The 20,504-nt window shown below is 38.4% G+C and overlaps 1 protein-coding gene across 7 annotated transcripts in view; it reads left to right on the top strand.

Annotated features, from left to right (window-relative positions):
* SLIT2 (slit guidance ligand 2) overlaps nt 1-20,504 on the top strand; it is a 194,851-nt gene that overhangs the window by 24,545 nt on the left and 149,802 nt on the right. For all 7 annotated transcript variants that reach the window (XM_087874999.1, XM_087874997.1, XM_060688976.2 and 4 more), the window contains exon 4: nt 1,606-1,677. In XM_087874999.1, coding sequence (XP_087731125.1) covers nt 1,606-1,677 — 72 coding nt within the window. The remainder of the gene's footprint in view (nt 1-1,605; nt 1,678-20,504) is intronic.

Here is a 20,504-nt window from a genome sequence, read left to right as displayed (position 1 = left end):
AAAGGCTGGCCTATTTATGTTCTAACTTGATTATTCATAAAAGATCTCCTCCATCAAATCTTTAGACTAAGATTTGTGTTTCTCCTTGCTTCATGCATGTGGAAGAACACAGTTTAATCAGAATTGGTATCTTAGGGAATATCAAATGGGTACCTCAGGAAATTAGCCTCAAAAGATTAATTTCCTGGGTAGCTGGACACAGAGGGGAATCAAAGGGCTGCCTTGGCAAGATAATATTTCGTTATGAGGGATTCCTTACGGGAAATTTCAAAATCAAAATTAATGGCTTTGGGCAGGCGGTTGGAGTTTGCACATCTCCTTCCCTTACATAAATAGGTGATTATTGTACAGGTTGTGGGCTGAAGTAGTTTCTCCGTTTGAATACAGGTAGTCCTCGACTTACAACAGTTCATTTAGTGGCCATTCAAAGCTACAACGGCACTGAAAAAAAGGTCGGAAAATGGGGCAAAACTCACTTAACAACTGTCTCGCTTAGACACAGAAAATTTAGGCTCAGTTGTAGTCGTAAGTCGAGGATACCTGTACTCTTGAGGTGGTAGTCTCCTTAATACTCTGTTTCCATTGGGAGGGACTCTGTCTGTCTTCTCTCAAATAGGCATCTCTCCGTTTCCTGCCTGTCATCATGTCAGGGATTTTATTCGTGTTTTGCCACTGGAAATCTCTCAGTGCTTTGCTTTGCTTTGCTGTCGCTCCTGTCACTTCAGCCGGCAGTCCTCTCTGAAGGAACACGAATTGTGACAGTTCTCTTCAAGTCCAATCACTTCCTCCTGGTGTAAAAGCCTCCCTGCTCCCTGCTAGACATTACTTGTTGATATGGAAGAGAACAAAGGAGTTGGAATTTGATGCATTTATGTGCCTGTTGCCTTCACACGTATAAATAAAATATGAAATTAGGGTTGTTCTTGTGACTTACCTTTCTTAGTGTGACTCCTGTCATTCAAGCTCTCTCTTCAGGCCATGGGGACTTCATGCTAAGGTGACCATTTGGAACACTGTGTCCAGTTTTGGTAGCCACAATGTAAAAAAAGGTGTTGAGACTCTGGAAAGAGTGCAGAGAAGAGCCACAAAGAGGATTAGGGGACTGGAGGCTAAAACATATGAAGAACAATTGCAGAAATTGGATATATCTAATCTAGTGAAAAGAAGGACTAGGGGAGACATGATAGCAGTGTTTCAGTATTTGAGGAGTTGCCCCAAAGAAGAGGAGGTCAAGTTATTCTCCAAAGCACCTGAAGGCAGGACAAGAAGCAAAGGATGGAAACTCATCAAGGGGAGAAGCAACCTAGAACTAAGGAGAAATGTCCTGATGGTGAGAACAATTGATCAGTGGAAGGACTCGCCTCCAGAAATTGTGGATGCTCCAACACTGGAAGTTTTTAAGAAGCGACTGGACAAACATTTGTCTGAAATGGTATAGGGTTTCCTACCTGAGCAGGGGGTTGGACTAGAAGACCTCCAAGGTCCCTTCCAACTCTATTATTCTGTTAGTTTTGACATCTCTTGGTAGAGTTCTTTGTTTAAAGAAAGAATTACTGGTATTTGAGTGGTAACTCTGTCATTTCTTTTCTTTTTTTTTCCATAAAGGAGGCTAAATAGAAATAATCTTCAACTTCTGTCTGAGTTGCTGTTTCTTGGAACCCCAAAACTCTACAGACTGTAAGTAGATTTATTTTTGTGTCAGTTTCAGAAGCATTTGATATATTCCTTTACACTTTTACCTTATGAATTAAATTTTGTTTAATAAAATAAAAAAACACTTGTCCCACTCAGAACCCCCTGGTTAATCCTTTCCTTTCCTGATAATGTGTATGTCTGCTCCAATTATTGTAGATGAATAATATCTATTTTGAATCTGACTTAGAGAAAATCCGGAGTTTTCTCTCTCACTGCTTTTTCATGGAAGTGGAATACATTCTGGAATGAGAATTTGTCAGAATGTCGTCTTTTTATATGGAATAGTTTAATCCAGGGCTCTCCACCCTTGGCAACTTTAAGCCTGGCGGACTTCAACTCCCAGAATTCCCCAGCCAGCTCACTGGGGAATTCTGGGAGTTGATGTCCACCAGGCTTAAAGTTGCCAAGGGTGGAGAGCCCTGTTCTAATCCATGCGTTTTTCATGACTTTGGGGATTATATATTCTATACAGGTAGTCTTCGACTTGTAACAATTTATTTAGCGACCATTCAAAATTACAACGACACTGAAAAAAGTGACTGTTTGTCACATTTACGACCACTGCACCTTCCGTGCTTAAAATTCAGCTGTCTCATATTTACTGTATGGCAGTTGTGGGGTCACGGGATTCCCGTTTATGACCTTCTGACAAGCAAAGTCAAGGGGAAGCCAGATTCACTTAACAACCGTCTTACTAATTTAACTGCAATGATTCACTTAACAACTTAGCAAGAAAGGTTGTAAAACCTTTCACTTAACAAGTATCTTACTTAGGAACAGAAATAGTGACTCCATTGTGGCCATAAGTCGAGGACCATATGTATACACTATATATCTCAACAAAATGTTGGAATGATGAGATGCATGAGTTCCATAGAAGGGAGGAGAAAGCAGGTATCTGAAGTACCTTATCTGCTGGTGTCAGAAACTCGTGACACATTTAGTGGTATTTGTGTTATGTCATTGCATGGGTATCCTTTTGGGCATCATCAGGGTTTGCTCTGGTCAACAGTTGCAATCTTGCCAGTTGCAAAGCGGGCACCAAAAGTTTCCTTCCTGTTTCCCAGGGCCAGCGGTTCTTTGCCATTAGGTTGAACTGATATTTTCTGGCAGTGTATTAGTTCATGTTTGAAACTGAGAAATGCCTCTGGAGAATTTTTTGTGGTGGTAGTTTGATGTTCAGAAGAAAGAACAAAAGAAGAGACAAAACCCCCACAGAATTTATGTATAAATACACCTATATGCATGCATGTGCCAAAACCTCTTTCAATCCTCACAGAATAAAATATAAACTTTATCGATATACCTACTAAACTTTCCCTGAGCAAGCAAGGTAGATCAATTTAATAAAAAGTTGTGTTGAAACAGGCATCTGTTATCAAAATGGAGGGTATCTGACATTTAAACATTTTGACACATTTGTGACACATTTTGATTGCATCAATGTATTTTCAAGGAACACTAAACAAATGTGGTGGATTACTCACTTTAGTGTTATATAGCTGCGTATTGCAATATTGGCAACAATTACTGGGAGAGTCAACATTTTAATTTTTCCTCTATTAAACATTATGTTTCATTGTTTGCTATAGTCTTAGAATCTTATAATTATTTTGTTGGAAATATTGAAAATGCACGCCAGGGCTTGCTTCCTCTTTAAGTTATCAATGGTGATATCAGAAAGTAAATTCAAACATGGCACTTACTATTAGTCTGTTATTATTATATACAGTGGGGTTAATTGTACTTTGAGTTTCTTAAGCCACTTTGCCTAGAAATAGCATTAAAAATTCTGAAATGAATACAGTGAAATTGAAGTAGTAAAAATGATTCCTTAAAACAGTGTTTGTTTTTAAAAATCTGGTATCCCACATTTAGCATTTTAAATCTGTAGGCTTCTACAAAGTATTTTTATTTTTTATTTCTTGCTATAAGATGCATTGTGTTAATGTTATTGTTTTTCTTTCTAAATGAATTAAAGCTTTTTTCTAAAAAATACTTTGTTCTAACTGCTTTGGGACTTGGTAGCAAAAATTGACATTTGAGTAGATCTATGATCGATGGACGTAAAAGTCAAAACAAATTTTCTTTGATGTAAATATTCATACATTCTCTCATCTACAGGGTAAACCAAGTTTCTACTTGTACAGAATTCCATAAAAGGATTGATGTAATTATAAACCTTATGAAACTAATGATTTTTATGAAAGAGAGAAAGTTTCATTTATAATATGTAGTTGTAAAATAAGTAGAACTTTAAGGGAATATTTTATCATATAATTTTAAATAGCCAAAAACTATCGTAGCTTTAGTGTTATAGTTTCATGAATATAGCAGCATCTCCAATGTGAAATTAGTATGTGTAGGAAATTATAAAATAATTATTCTTTAAGCCTAAGGCTTACTGTAAATCAATCTACCAGGATAAACGTCTTTAAGCCTTGTATTAGCACAGCTTAATAAATATAATAAATTACCTGTATTCCTAGAGACATGTTTTTCTCAGATGATTTGAGAATGTTTATATTTTAGATCACATTCAGTTGTTTACATGGTAGCAATTGTATTCAGTTAATCAGCATTTCTCTGCTACTTTGTGTACAATAAACCTTTGGAAATTATTAAAGCTTGTCAGGAGTAAATTATCTGACATTTACAATTAAGAAATGACTTGCTAGAGAAAGGAGCTCTTATGCTTGTTGTTTAGTGGAAACACAGTAGTAAGAGAATGTGTTCTGTGGAGGAATATTAGACATAGTTAGATGCTGCTGTATGTGATTCTTTGCTCTCTTCTCCAGTTTTTCTTTGGCTGCCTTAAGATCAAACTATGAGCTTGAACTAAAATGTTTCTCTAGTACAATCGGAACTTGTTTTGGGCCAGGGGACCAATTTAAATAGCATTATTATTTATCCACCCTATTAACAGAACCTGGTAAAATAGTATCAACTCTCCTTATATAATGTTCTAGAGCAGAAACATAAAACTACAAGCAGTCGTTGGTTAACAAAAAGTGCTCAATTCAATGTTTTCATATTTTAGCCTTCCCAAATATTCTCACTGGAGGGTGCCGTTGCATTTTGCATTTTATTTAAAGACTTCATAGTTAAGAAGGTTTCCTCTAGAAATACTTTTCGTGAGACACTAAAATTTACAATGCAGCTTAACGGCCAACCCTGCCATCAAGAGGGTTGGGAATGTTTAAATGACTATTGTGCAGAGAGGTTGAACTGTGTGAATGCTCACTGCTTTACACGGTGCCTATTTGAAGAGCATTGAAGTTGTGCATAATGATTCTGTGTTCTTCCCTCTTGTTCAACAAGTATTTTGCTGGGATAGCCTGTGTTATCTCTGGCGACCCATCAGCAAAGAACCTTTAATTCAGGAAACCATTATAGCCTCATGAGTGCTTATCTGAGGCAAATAAGTTTTGATTGCTTCATTTGACTGGTTAGACCACAGTCCATCAATTACCTTTTGCTGCAGGAAAGAGATCTGGCCAGCAAAATGCACATTTTTTTAAAAAAAAATCTGTAGATTCTGCACTCCTAAATACAGGAACCACAAAATAGATAGCTTAATAGTTTATTTAAGAGTTAACTGGTTTCTTTTCACATGACTTTACTTTTTAATCGCTGTAAAAAAATATTAGCAGGGAAAGATTTGCAGCTTAATTGGGCTTTTAGTAGAGCTTGGATGGGTCTCTGTTGAAGCCTGTCTAAGGCTCTGCCAGTGAAATACTGCCTCCAGCAATTTATTGTGTGAGTTGCCGCAAAGCAGCCCAAATGGTTACAAAGCAGCAAATAATATTCAGCCTGGCCCCCATATCTATTTCTGCTGGGTTTAGACGAAGCCTGAAGTGAGGAGAAGTAGATAATTTTTTTCCTTGATGGGTGACGGTGTGGTTTAAGGCCTCATACCTTTCTACAGCAGGTTCATGGATCCATCTTTCAATAGGCCTAAATACTTCAGTTGTATACTTGTGCTCTGACACTACTACACTTAAACACTTTGACACTTTGGCAGGAAGACTCAATAATAGCCCTAAACCAGAATACACATGAATATATATATATATATTCAGACATTGGAATTGGGTTGGTGAAACAAACAAAATGTTAAAAAGTTATGATATTTACGTAGTTACTTACCCAGCACATCTAAATTATATTAAAGTAAGCAAAGTATCTTTACAATCCCCAAGGCACGTCACAACTTTTGAGCACCCCTAATGTTTGCAAATTGAAAGTTGAAAAATTCGACACGCCCTAGCACTGGGACATGTACTGTATTCTTGATATGCTTTATCGATTACCCTTAGACGGTGGAGTTAACTGCCCCAACCAACAATTGTGTCTTTCCCACTGAATGATGCGGGATGTCTGTGAAATTTCTACCAAAGTAGCTAATTTTATTCCCTGTCCTCCGAGCTCAGAAACCATGAAACACAACTCAGGTACCCTTAGCTCTTGCTGGGAATAAGGTTTTTATTCTGGGTATTTTGCATTTTAATACTGCTTTCTTTCCCCCTTTTTGGATCTACAAGTGTAAATTCTTTGCCTATTTATTTGTCATCAGGCTTCTACACGCGATTGCCCTCTGGCATTGATAGCTCCTCAGCACAAAAGTGCGTGGAAAACTCTTGCAAAATTCCTCCCGAGTTAATTTCTGCCAGCTGTGATTAAAGTGCTCGATACTTGAAGTGTCAGACACCATCGCTGGCTGCTTTATTTTACTCCTGGCCTCTTTGGCCCTTACCACAATAAATCCGACAACGGTTACGCAGCAATTGCAGGTTACAGTTGCCACGGTTACCGTTGTCCAGTCGTATCGACATTATTACTCATCTAGTGAGTTACCATGATAGCTACCGCTGATTCCTCTTCCTGGGAACGCAAAGGATACTCGAAGTAGAAGCAGCGGTGGAAGTTCTTTGAGGACGGTTAACGGTTTTTTAAAGGAACAGTTCTGCTTCTTGCATGTTAATACTTGTTTAGATCCCCCATCCTAGATTATCTTATTTTTATTTTAACATGAAATGGACTTGGAGGGAAAAATGAAAATGTCTGCCTGCAGATAGGTCATGGCTTAGTTAGCCCTACAAAATGTGTGTTCTGCAAAACAACAACATCGAAGCAGTTCTGTTCACCTTTGTTCGTTTGCTTTTTTCTACCAACATGCAACTCCCGATAATATTTCCAACAACATCATTAATTACTTTTAAGCTGCTTTAAGACCAAACATCATTAAATTTTAAGAGGTGTAAAAAGAAGAAATGCTCATTTGTTCAGCTGAATATTATTTTCACCTTTCAACATTCTTCCTTTTTTCCAATGCACTAATTTGGCAGTGATTTGTAATTTTCCAAAACCGTTTTTTAAAGAAAAGAAAGACTGCACATTTATTAGCAAAATTTAAATTAGAAGTGTTTTTCCTGGGTAGTTTATGACCTTTATATGCAAATATGTTTTTCCACCTGGCATGTGAACAAGATGCGCAAAGTATATCGTTTTGCTTCTTTTTGATTTTAAAAGACTTGTTAATTTTGTAATGCAACTAGTTGGTTGTTTTGTAATGCAACTAAAACAGAAGATCCTTCACCAGTTCAGCAGAAAAGATTAGTAGGACTGGCAGGGTATTAAGATTTACCTAACGGCAGTGGAGAATTTTGATGCTTTCTGTATCTGGACTATGCAGGCTGGTAATATCAGGAACAGAATGCTGAATTAGAAGAATGTATGATTTAGCCATTATCTTCAACGTTGAATGTTTTTCATAGTATTATGGTATGAATTTCTAAGCTCTGTCTCCAAAGTTCTCGGTCTAGATTTTTTTTTTTTGTCCTAGGAATGTTCTTCATTTACCCTCTTGAAATATTATTTCTCTCCACATCCCATTTTCACATGGTTTGAGGTCTTAAAATTAACAGTACAGCTTTGCTTGTTTGTGGGTTAAGGTATTCTTTAAAGTGTTTAATCTGTAATATGGTATTATTTTGCGCTAACATCTGCCTGCAGGGTAGGTCATAACATTTTTGTAAAGCATAAGGTAACACTTTATAACACTTGAGATGATACAAAAGTTAGAAACCCCATCATAACCACTTATTTTTTGGCTGGTGATATCGTTGGTTTCTTATTATACAACACATGGTATTTATTAGAAGTAGATTTCAGCATAATAATATGCAATTGTCTCAACTCTACAGCTGTCTTTAATGTTTTAACTTGGCTATAGTGTTTTTTATTTTTTAAAGAAAAATAGTTTTTAAACTTTAGAAATATACTTCTATACTCATTAATCCTGTTTAATACTAATAAGCATATTAGTATTAGTATGTTTGGGAGGCATCTGAGTAGCAACAGACTTTAAACTTTTCTTATATAATTTGCTAGGTTCTCAAATCAACTTGTCATGCGAAGTTTAAATTTCCCCCTGAAATTGACACTCCTTGCTTAAATAGAATGCTGTACATTTATGGGCAAAGTAATACTTTAAAATAGTATATTTTAATTACTATTTTAATTTTAGTTTTATTAACTAATGTAGTAAACAACAAAGTTTTATAAGTAGTCTTTTCAACAGGTGAGTTTGTGAACTATAATTTATGACAGAATGATAGGCAGAATGACAGAATAACAGAGTTGAAAGTTCTAGTCCAACCCTCTGCTCAGGCAGGAAACCCTCGACCATTTCAGACAAGTGACTGTCCAGTCTGTTCTTAAAAACCTCCAGTGATGGAGCACCCACAACTTCTGAAGGCAAGCCAACTTCTGAAGTCATGGTTGATTGTTCTCAGGAGATTCCTTCTTAGTTCTAGGTTGCTACTTTCCTTGATTGGTTTCCATCTGTTGTTTCTTGTCTTGCCTTCTGGTGCTTTGGAGAAGACGTTGACCCCCCCTCTTTTGGGGGGCAGCCCCTTAGTTTCCTGTGGTAGGTAAATGGTGGACTACACAGGATTTGTGACGTTTGGCTGTCATTGCTGGTTGAAGCAATATCTAGAGGGTGACAGACTTCCAAATACCAGTCTATGCATGGTGTTTGTTTATGAAGTCCAGGCCTGTTCTGACTTGCGATGTTCAGCAAGCTGAAAGGATTGAAGGTGAATCTCTCCAAAAGGAACATTCAAACACTTCATCTCATTCATTTTGTAGATTGACAATCAGGTTTTCATCAAATATTTTGTACCTCAGGATGTTATTTATGTATTCCAATGCATTATTTTTAAAGATAAGATAGATAAGAAGATAAGATAATCTTTATTGTTATTTTTTACTGTGAGCACACTGGCACATAATAAAAATGAAATTCTGTTGCCTGCCCACACACATCGGAAACGGGAAACTTGAGAGTTCACAAGGTTGATACTATTTTATTTCATTAGTATACAGTAATCGCTTGATTTAGATCAAGAGTGTCAAACTCAAGGCCCGTGGACCACAGGGTACTTAGATCTGGCCTGCAGGGCCACCCTGGAAACAGCGAAGAACTGACCCGTGGTGCTTCTGCCAGCGAAAACAGGCTCCCAAGCTCCGTTTTCGACTCTCATGGCCTCCTGCAACCTTCTGCCAATGAAAATGTAGCCTGGGGCCACATTTTCACTGGCACAGCGCTCGGGCCACCACAGGCGCCCCCAACATGAGTGATGTTGAGCTGGCCACGCCCACCCTGGCCATACCCCCCCACCGGCTCATGCAAGATCAAACACAACCCTCAAAGAAATCGAGTTTGACACCCCTGATTTAGATGATCCTGGGCTAATGGACTTCGGAAGCAACAGGCAAACTCTGTTTGCCACCTTCTGCAGATCTAGAATAACTCTTGTCGTTTAACAGGGTCTATTAGAGATTCTCCCATTAAACAATTAAAAAAAGGATTTGCTTGCGTTTGAATCTTCCTAAAAGCACGTGTTTTCTAGAATAATGAATAACGTTTAGATTTAGTCATAACCAACACTTGTTGAAATTAATGACTGACTTAGATACGATGACTAATCATCATCAATTGTCTGATTCCAGGGGTGATAGTTTTGATTAATTTATTATGAATGTTAACTACAAAAACAATACTTACAATTTTGAAATGTAACATTAGAACAATATAGCAAAATTCAATTCAAACCTTTATTGTCAGTGCACAACATATGTACAATGAGATTGAGCTCCCTCAGTGCACCCCCCTCCAACACAATACAACTCACAGTGAAGACAGAAAATCCCTGACCCAATAAATCCTATTAACAAAACAAACCAATCCTATTGCACCAGTGTGAACATGTTACACGTTGCACCAGCCCTGCAGTCCATCATACTACGTAGTTATGATGTTATTTCTCATTCAAGAGTCTTGACAGCCCACAGATAAAAACTCTTCTTCAGCCTGTTTGTTTGGCTTGCTATATCTTCTATATCTCCTTCCTGATGGTAGGAGGGTAAAGAAGTGATGGCCAGGGTGAGAGTGGATATTAATTAAATCTTGAAGTAGTTATAGGAGCCGTGTTAGCACAGTGGTTATCATGCAGTATTGCAGGCTAATTCTGCCGACTGCCAGCAGTTCGATCCTGACCAACTCAAGGTTGACTCAGCCTTCTGTCCCACTGAGGTTGGTAAAATGAGGAGCTGGATTGTTGAGAGCGAGTTGCTAACTCTGTAAACCACTTAGAGAAGGCTATGAAGCACTGTGAAGTGGCATAAAAGTCTAAATGCTACTGCTGGTGTTATGTAGAAGGCAGACTCAATTAATGTTTCTTGCGCTTATGGTCCATGTCTCTCAAACTGAATATTGGGGAAAACTGAATTATTCATTTGAAAAGAAGTATTATTTTTTAGTCCAGCAAGGATCAAATCCTTAAATTATGAGACAGGACTAAATCTACACCATTCTTCTGTTTGAGTGATCTTTAATACGGACGAGTTTAATTTGCTTGAAACAATTATTTAAACATCTCCAATTATGCTAGGATATGTCTAGAGGGAAGAAAGCTTTGGGATAAAAGCCATGTGGAATCGAGGGAGATAAACGTTTCAAAAGACAAATTTGACTGTCTACCAACCTGTGAAAAATTAGGGTATATTTTGAAGGGCAAATAACAGCCTTTAATAGACAGAACAGAAATAAAAGAACTCCTGGTCTGTATTTAGTATTTACGCGTACCAATGTCATTTTGTTTTGTTCTGTTCTGTTCTGTTCTGTTCAGTTTTGTTTTTGCTTACAAGAGAAGGAAATGAAATTGGAATAATGCAGATGGGTATCCCACAGCAAGCTGCGATGGATGGCCGTGAGAGATTAAAGCTTGCAGTAGCTGAATAGCTGAGAAAAGTCTCAAAAGGAAAGTTGATTGCTTCCCCTCCAACTGTTCACATTGATTGAAAAACCCCTAATTTAGACTTCTGTTTGTTCTGTGCCTTAAACTATCAGAACCGGAGGAAAACTCTGAAAGAACCCAGGGATAAGAAGTCATTGCTGGCCAACTATTGTTCTTAATCCTCACAAAATGCTGAAGAAATTAAATTTATTCTTTATTGCTCCAAAGTGTTACCTAGGTCACTGGCGATGGGAAAATTGAACTGGAAGTTGAGTGCGCCAATCATTGTTTTGTGTCGAGATGCTTAACCTTAGACACCACAAGGCATCTTAAGAGTGTTGTGGGAATGAGGCTCAGCATATTAACACCAGGAGTTTTATTCTCCTGGATTTATAATGGGATGTGCTGTCACTAGATGAAAATGTCGTGTTTACATTTCAGGATTAAATGATCATTTAATTAACACCTAAGGGTTGGGTTGTTGTTGTTTTTTTCCACAGACGTTGGGACCTAGGACTTTTAAATTCTTTTCAGCTTTTATTGTTTCTAGGGAAGGATTTACTTGTTTCAGTACAAATTGTTTTAAGAAGGATCACTTATAATTTTTGTTAAGCTACCCTTTGAGTTAAGAATTGTGCTTAAAAAAGAACATAAATCCCAGCAGGGGAAAAGGGTTTGCGGACAACTAGATCTAAATACTTGTACTGTCGCACTTCACCATCCCAAACAGAATAAAAGAAAATAGGCCCAAATGCATGTCGACTTTACAGATTCATTTGAAACTGTCCAAAGGTCAAGATGGGCTTTGAGCATAACATCACGTAAAAAAGCACAAATTGATATAGTTCATGTTTGTGGTAGAAAAGTTCTGTGGAGCTTCTGGAGAAGGAAGCCCATCTCTTGCTTCAAGGAAACAGGTGCAGATATTTTGGACTTGGGCTCTTAATTTTTTTTTTTTAAAGAAGGAAAAGGCCTTTAATATTATTTGTTTTGTGCAAAATTAAATGGTGTTTCCAGGCAAAGGATAAGATCCAACTTTTCTTTCTCCAATGATTGTTACTGGATAAATATGCCATATGGCTGGACGTTAAATTAATGGTCAATCAGCTCCAGTCCTTCCATCTGCTCCTCTCACACTTTATTGAAATGAAATGAAAGCTGAAAATGAAATGAAAGTAGGTTGTCCTCACAAGGAAACAAGTCTTCCCCCCCTTCTTTTTTTTTTAAAAAAAATAGTGCTTGGATTCAGATCAATCATTTAGGAGATGCAAAATTGGTCCTAAGAGCATTGAAATTATTTTCCACTTGTGTCAGAATTGAGCTGATTTTGGTATATTCTCTGCTTCAGAAAAGTTTTGGTTTGGGTTAATTGCAGAATAATAATTTGAGTTACTACGGTACGGAGAGTGAAGTACAGGTAGTCCTTGACTTATGACCACAATTGAACCCAAAATTTCTGTTGCTAAGTGAGACAGTTGTGAAGTGAATTTTGCCCCATTTTACGACCTTTCTCAGCATTGTTGTTAAGTGAATCACCACACTTGTTAAGTTAACAACATGGTTATTAAGTGAATCTGGCTTCCCCATTGACTTTACTTATCGGAAGGTCGCAAAAGGGGACACTGCAACCGTCATAAATACGAGTCATTTGCCAGTCATACAAATTTTGATCACGTGACCATGGGGATGTTGCAACGGTCATAAGTGTGACCGTGTCACAGGTCACTTTTTTCAGTGCCATTGTAACTTCGAACGGTCACTAAATGTACTATCGTAAATCGAGGACTAGCTGTAGAGAATTTTTCCTGTTTGTTCTTTTAATGCTTACAGGTAGCAACGATTCAGGTGTTCAAGTTTGTATGAAATGGCTGCAGCTTCTGAGTAGCCTTCATTCCATTTATTTATTTATTTCATTTAATAAGTTTTATATGGTCCTTCGTCTTAAAACGCAGCTCTGAGCCACTCACAACAACAATAAAACCCCAGAACCATAAAATCCATAAAGATATAAAAGGCAAATCTGCTACTTCAATCAACCAATGGAATTGGTGATGCTTGCTCTCAGAAGTGGTGGAGGCTTCATCCCTGGAAGCTTTCAAGAAGAGACTGGACTGCTCTCTGTCAGAAATGGTGTAGGGTCTCCTGCTTGGCCAGAGGGGGGTTGGACTAGATGACCTACAAGGTCCCTTCCAACTCTGTTAATCTGTTAATCATTCAGTCAACGCCTTGGGATGCCAGGCTAACCATCGGAAGACACTCTACTGCAGGAACATCCCTGTTCTTGACGGCCTTCTGAAAGGCTAGAAGGGTGGGTGGGACTGAAGGCCATTGGCGGGAAGGCTGACCCACAGGATAGGGGCTGCTATGGAAAAGGCCGGCTTTTGAGGCCCTGCGAGATGGTAAGATGGAAGGGAAGGGGCTGGGAGCATGCCAATCTCTCTGACCCCTGATGGTGGGCAGGGAACTTCACAGAGAGGCACTCTTGGCGGACCAGCTGGTCCTAACCCTAACTCTATTTGATAGTTTCCTAAACAAATCTTTGAAAAACACACTTTCAGTTCACAATAGAACAAGTTTTTAAATTGTTATAAGTCAACCTCCTTTTAAAAACTAGCAATTGGGAACATTAATTAAAATACAGACCATAGTAACTCTGGAGTAAAATAAATAGATTTCCTGGCCAGGAGAAAGGAAATATGTGACTAAATTTTGGCAATGTTGACACTCTCTCAGCTTCTAGGCAATTTTGTGTGGAAATGTAACGATTCAATAATGTTGAAAACTTGTGAAAATCTTGAATTCTCACCTAAAAGTTCCAGTCTTTTCGTACATATGATTAAATTAAGCACAAAACCTTTTCAGAGTTAACCCCAATTCATATTTTTATGTTTTTCCAAATACATCGACCACGGTCTTTCCATTTTTGAGTCTTCTCACCCATCAATATTTCTCTTCCCCCTTTTTTTAAAATAGGGGAAAGTGCTAAATGCTATGCAGTATATAGCATTTATTTTAGTTTGATGCTATCATATCACCATCATACCACAATTGTATCTTCATATCATTCCTACCCACATTTCTAAAATTCCTCTCAAGTTTTCCTTCCCTTCGGTTTCCTTCACGCTTTCGTTTTTTTATTCTGTTCTCTTATTTAATCGTCTTTATCCAGTTCCAAATCAATTTTTATTTCTACCAAAACTGGGCCTCTGCTTTTCTCGGCTTCTTTTCATCTTTTCCGTTCCTTCTTCTCTCTGAATACATTCAGAGAGTGGCTCTATATGCAAATGATATATGTTATATTTCTTTCATCACCTTTTTAGGCTGTGCGCTTTTATATGTATCTTTCCTTTTCCAGATAACTACGCTCTCTCATTATACCAACTTTTTTCATACTTTCCATTAATGTAACTCTATACTCTCTAGCATAGTCCTTGCCTCCTTCCTCCAAGCAGCTTCTGGTTCCTCTTTTGTTATGTCCACTTTCCATTTATTCTGTTTGGAGAGAAATCTCCCTCCAGTACATTGTTTTACCAGATCTTATTTTCTCTTCCTGCACTTCTTTCAGTTCAGTTTTTCCTCCTCCTTTGGTTGTTTGTGTTTTTCTACATCTACTTTCATTCTTGATTCCCTCTTCAAATTATCCTTACATCCTTCGTTAATTCTATCAATTTTTCTAGACCTAAAAAAAGCAAAACAAAAAAGTAAGAACGGGAAGAAAATGGGCTCGTTTGAGCTGGAGGAGGCTCCCCCGTATCCCTTGCACAGCAGAAGGGACTAATGAGACTGTATTGGCGCGCATAACACCAGATGTGTCATTGGAAGGCAAAATCACAAAATCTCTTACCTTGGCCATGCCATGCAGGGGAATTCACGGGAGAAAGCAATTATGTTGGGAAGAGTTAGCGGGAAAAGAAAAGAAGGCCATCAAAGAACGCGGTGTGCCTGGACACTCTCAAAGCTAATACCGGCCAGAGGACAGAACAACTCAATTGGTATATAAATTTGAAATAAAATAAAATAAATAAAATAAAACTCAAAGAAGCTGTGCAAGATCGGAAGCCGAGAGTCGGACATGACTGAATGAATAACATCCTCATAATCATCACCTATCTTTCATCATAAACAATCAAATCATTATATCAGTTCCTTTATCATGTGTACTGCAGGTTCCAATAGACTTACAGTATACTTAACCCCTGTAAGGAGGTGCTCATCATATTCTCATGCAATCCTTCATTCTTAAAATCCCCCACGTATGTATTTTCCCCCTCAATACAGTATTACTATTTTAGAGCCGTGGTGGCGCAGTGGTTAGAGTGCAGTATTGCAGGCTAACTCTGCAGACTGCCAGCAGTTCAGTTCTCACTGACTCAAGGTTGACTCAGCCTTCCATCCTTCCAAGATCAGAAAAATGAGGACCCAGATTGTTGGGGGCAATATGCTGACTCTGTAAACCGCTTAGAGAGGGCTCTAAAGCACTGTGAAGCGGTATATAAGTCTAAGTGCTATTGCTATTTATAAGGTCTTCTCAGGCAGCTATTACTAACTTCTTGCTGTCTACCATTAAGGCTTTTTATATAATGCTTTCTTAAGATAGAGAATGGTATAGGCCTCATTGTATATTTGCTACATGTTGAATTTCTTGCCTATAGCACGGGCAGTTCCAGTCAGTTTGGGCACATTTTCACCAGTCCATTATCTACATATTGGCATGGTTATAATTAAACTCTTTTTTTTTTTTGATACTGTTTGAATTATAAAGTCTCCTTCTGCATTTAAGAATGCTTTGTGGTACCAACATGCTTACAAAGATTTTGAAGGTCCATGCTTTCTTGCATTTGTTCTACAAAAACTAAAAAACCTGATTGATATTGTGGTTGTATATTTTGTTTCCCTAATGGCTAATGTCCCTTCATTCCAGGCATTGCAACTGGGAACCTGAGCTCTTATTCCTCCATAGTTCCATTTAGATAGTGGCATACCAACAGCAGGATTTTATTATTATTATTATCACAATTCTTAACACCTTTAGGAACACTGAAATTACAGAGGCCCCTGTTCCTCTGAAAAGTACCTATTAGTTTTAATACACTTTATGTTAGCAAGGTAGTGTAAAAAAACTCCAGGGGCATTGTGAAAGATATTTCTGAAATAGAGTTGCTACGATTGTTCAATTACTGAAGTGAGATTTAAATAAATGAAATGTTACCCAAGAGATAAAATTGCTCTCCATTGTTAGGCCCTGCATATGCATTATAATGCTGTGTGCTGGGGAAGGAAATCGACTTGGTGTTCTTTCTACATCCAATACTAAATTTGTAGACAATTATTTTTGCCAAGCAAATTAAATAAATAAATAAAACAAACAAACTAGGCACTCAGCTCACTCTTCTGTTATGTCTTGACCGTTTAATGTCTTTGGAATTCCTGCCCTCTCAGGCCATTTTTCAGCATTACCCAAAGGAGAGGGGCTCAGCTCAGTTTGTACTTCTGTAATTGATTCAGATAAAAACAGGTTTCTGTATGTGAAGGTTGACTTCTGATAATTTCAAGTGACCAAATAACCTAGAGGATAATTTACTGCTGTGTAATCAGATATTTATGAGTTTTACCACCCATTATAATGGTTTTGCATTGTCTTTATGTCCATGTCCCTATAATATGAAGGCTAATATAGTTACACTCCTCCCTCCTGTTTAATTCAGCCTTATAAAATACGAGCAAGAGCTAATATTTGGGATTACGTGATGCCAGTAAGGCTTGTAGAATGTCACTATTTCTCCATCCTTATTGCATCTGCCAGGAGCCATCCAGTGGCCGTATCTCTTCCCTGATGGTTCCCAGAGAATTGTTGTGTGACGAGAACTACTCGTGCTAACTACTCGTGGCAGATGAGGTCGCTCAGATTTTTTTCTCTGACTGGACAGGTCAAAGTGAGATGCCTGGTTGCTGGTGGTTTTGTGAGCTTATCTGGACTGAGGTTGAACCTGTGACTCCTGAGCAAGGGTCTGCAAGCTGTGAATTCATTAATCAATGGATTAATAAATAAATTGAATCGATTCATTCAATTTATTAGATCCAGGTGTTTCCTGGATTCTTAAGGCAGACCATAGTTTCCTCGGGTCTTGAAGGAGACTGTGGTACACCCCTCCCTCAAGAAACCATCACTAGATCCACCCCATGATGGATAAATCTACCCAACCTTGTCATGTCTCCAACCTTTCCGTTTTGATGAAGGTGGTTGCAATGTGGTTGGAGTGAGGGAGACAGAAGGAAGAGCCACAAATTGGACCACAGCCATATAAAGGATATTTTGGTTCACAGAAGGACAGGAAGGGGCATGGGGAAACTAGGTAGCTTCCCTAGTTTTCCAGAGGGTAAAAGGAAAGGGGAGAATATTTTTTGTCTTACACTTGCAGAAGTTCATTTAAAAAATTGGATTATCTGTACCAATCACAGTTCAGGTTTCAAATCTGGAGACGGCTTTGATCCTGCTGGTTGATGACATTTGACAGAATCAAGAAGATTCTGGTCCTTGGTCTCTCAGCATCTGTTGATACCATTGATTGCTAAATCCTTTTGGACTGACTAAGGTTTTGGGATTGGGAGGCACCAGACCATGCTGGTTCTACTCCTTCTGCTGTGGTCAGTTTCAGTTGGTATTGATGGGGAAAGTTCATATCCAAGTGATCCCTTGGATCACTTTGTGGAGTGCCTTAGAGTTTGATCTTCTCATCCCTCCTATTTAACGCCTGTGTGAAACTATGGGAGAAGTCATTGCGTGGCCGTATGCAGATGATACCGAGGTGTCATACCAATAGAGCCGAGGTGGTACAGTGGTTAGAGTGCAGCACTGCAGGCTACTTCAGCTGACTGCTAGCTGCAGTTTGGCAGTTCGAATCTCACCAGGCTTAAGGTGGACTCAGCCTTCCGTCCTTCCGAGGTGGGTAAAATGAAGACCCAGATTGTTGGGGGCAAGAGGCTGACTCTGTAAACCGCTTAGAGAGGGCTGTAAAAGCACTATGAAGCAGTATATAAGTCTAAGTACTATTGCTATACCCAACTTTACATCTCAACCCTGGACTGCCAGGTGATGCTACCAGTGGTTTGATCCAATGTCTGGAGGCTGTTCAGCCTGGGGATAGTGAGTGGGGAGGCAGACTGAGGTTCAGTTTTGCCAGGACCACATGGCTGTGGCTCCAGTTTGGGCCTCCAGGGTCTTGAAGGGGCACGAGTCACAACTTAACTTATGAGCCTTAAAGGGAAAGTGACAGCTATGTCCAGGAGGCCTTTTGTAGCTCCATTTTATGAGCCAGTTGACCACTTCAAATAGTCAATTACAAGATTGATCACTTAAGATGGTCAGTCACACCCAAGTTACATTGCAATTGGACTATGATAGGATTCTCTCCATGGGGCTTCCTATACCCACACCTGATCCGGAATGCAGCAGTAAGGGCAACACCTTGATAATTTGGTCACCACATTACAAAAAGATGTTGAGACTTTGGAAAAAGTACAGAGAAGAACAACTAGGATGATTAAGGGTCTGGAGACTAAAACATATGAAGAATGGTTGCAGGAACTGAGTATGGCTAGTCTAGAGGAAGAAGGACCAGGGGTGACATGATAGCAGTATTTCAGTATTTGAGGGGTTCAACTTATTTTCCAAAGTACCAGAAGGCAAGACAAGAAACAATGGATGGAAACTAATTAAAGAGAGAACCAACCTAGAAAAAAGGAATTTCCTGAGAACAATTAACCAGTGGAACAGAAGTTGCCTCCAGAAGTTGTGGGTGCTTCATCACTGGAGGCTTTTAAGAAGAAACTAGACAGCCACTTGACTGAAATGGTATAAGTTTTCCTGCCTGAGCAGGGGGTTGGACTAGAAGGCCTCCAAAGTCCCTCCAGCTCTATTCTGATTAATAATCCCTTATGTCCTTATTGTTCCACAAGCTACATTGGTTCCTGGTTGACTTCCAGGTGCAATTTGAGGTTCTGGATATCAACTATACACTTCTTCATGGCAGATGGCTTGATTATTTGTGTTGTTTCTGTGCTGTAGCCCCTGTCCTCTGGAGCATCTTCCAGCCCCCTCTTCCAGCCCCCCCCCATCCTACAAAATTTCCACAAAAAGTTGGCTTTGCTCCCAGCCTGATTGTTTGTCAGGCCCCTATCAGTTTTTGTTTTTTCGGTGGGTGGGAGGAAGGATTAATGTACTGGGGTGATTTGTCTAGGGGGGGGTCACATTTCTCTTTTTCTTGTTTTGTTAACTATGTCCACCACCAGAATCATTGTGCAGATAGCCTGTTACATCTAAATAGGTAACAAAAAAAACCACTCTCCATAATTTTAGCTTTAGTACCTAGGTTCTGTCGCTTTGCTTATTGTTTGGTTGTAGGATTGGATTCAAGTAACTTAATTTACTTTGACTCAGATCAGGGATGTATTTGAAAAACTGAACGGATTCAGTGTTTGTAGCAAAGGGTTAGTTTCATTTCAGAAAGAGTAGCTACGGTAATTTGGTTCAATCTGAATTGTGAGTCTGATCTGAATTGCCATCCAGTGAAGAAAACCCACCTGGGGATTTGATAAAGTTGCTTTTGAAGATTTCCATAGCTATATTAGCTTAAAAGCTTTTTGAAGGTGAAAGATTATTTTATTTTAAAAGTATATCTGGGACTGTTAGCTGTACTTTCTGCATAATGTGTAAGCAAAGTGGAGTAAATCATTAAATCTGACAATTTCTTGAGACTACAAGCAAGAAATAAAAATTACAACATTTGTTCCTTTCTTTCACTATGCTAACGTACCATTAATTACTATTTTTTAAATGCAGGCTGTCACAATATTTACATTTTGTCAGGGATGTAAGTGGTTGTTTTTCTAAGCGGCGCTAGAATATATAAGAAGCTGGGTTTAAATCTTTGGCATATGAAACCATAAATTGGCCACAGAAGTCAGAGATGAAAAGAATTTTGCCGTGGGCAAACTTTTAGAAACAAAGAGTATAAAATATTCAACTTTTGAAAACTATTGATAATAAACTCTTAAGAGGGAAAAGCAGTTTGCATATAAAATAAATACTAAATGCTAATTCACAGATCTGTAGCTTGCTTTTCCCAAGTAAATCTAGGGAGATTATAAAATGAGTTGGATAATATGTAAATGCATTTTACTTATGCCTGCATTCTTTTAAGAATCCATGACTAATGGAATGTATATTTTTTACGAAATGCTTTTCCTGAATGAATTGGCCATGAGAACTTGCTAATTTCATGTTTTCCTTTTGACAGTTGCCATTTTTTTAATTCAGAAGTTTGATTCTTAAACCGACTTGATGTTGAATCAAGTATTCAGTCAGGATTGGGTTAATAGTTTCTTTTATTGATCCATGCTGTGGACTTTTGATCTGCTTGTTATTGAAACATACACTTTTTATTGAAACATACAATACTCTGAACGTTTATTTTGTTCTTAATTTTGTATTTTATTTTTCCCTTGTTG

Source organism: Pantherophis guttatus, chromosome 8 (genome assembly GCF_059756535.1).
Source record: "Pantherophis guttatus breed Tessera chromosome 8, ASM5975653v1, whole genome shotgun sequence".
Classification (NCBI taxonomy): Eukaryota; Metazoa; Chordata; class Lepidosauria; order Squamata; family Colubridae; genus Pantherophis; species Pantherophis guttatus.
Note: the sequence above shows the minus strand (reverse complement) of the source record. Positions and strands in the feature narration are given on the sequence as shown.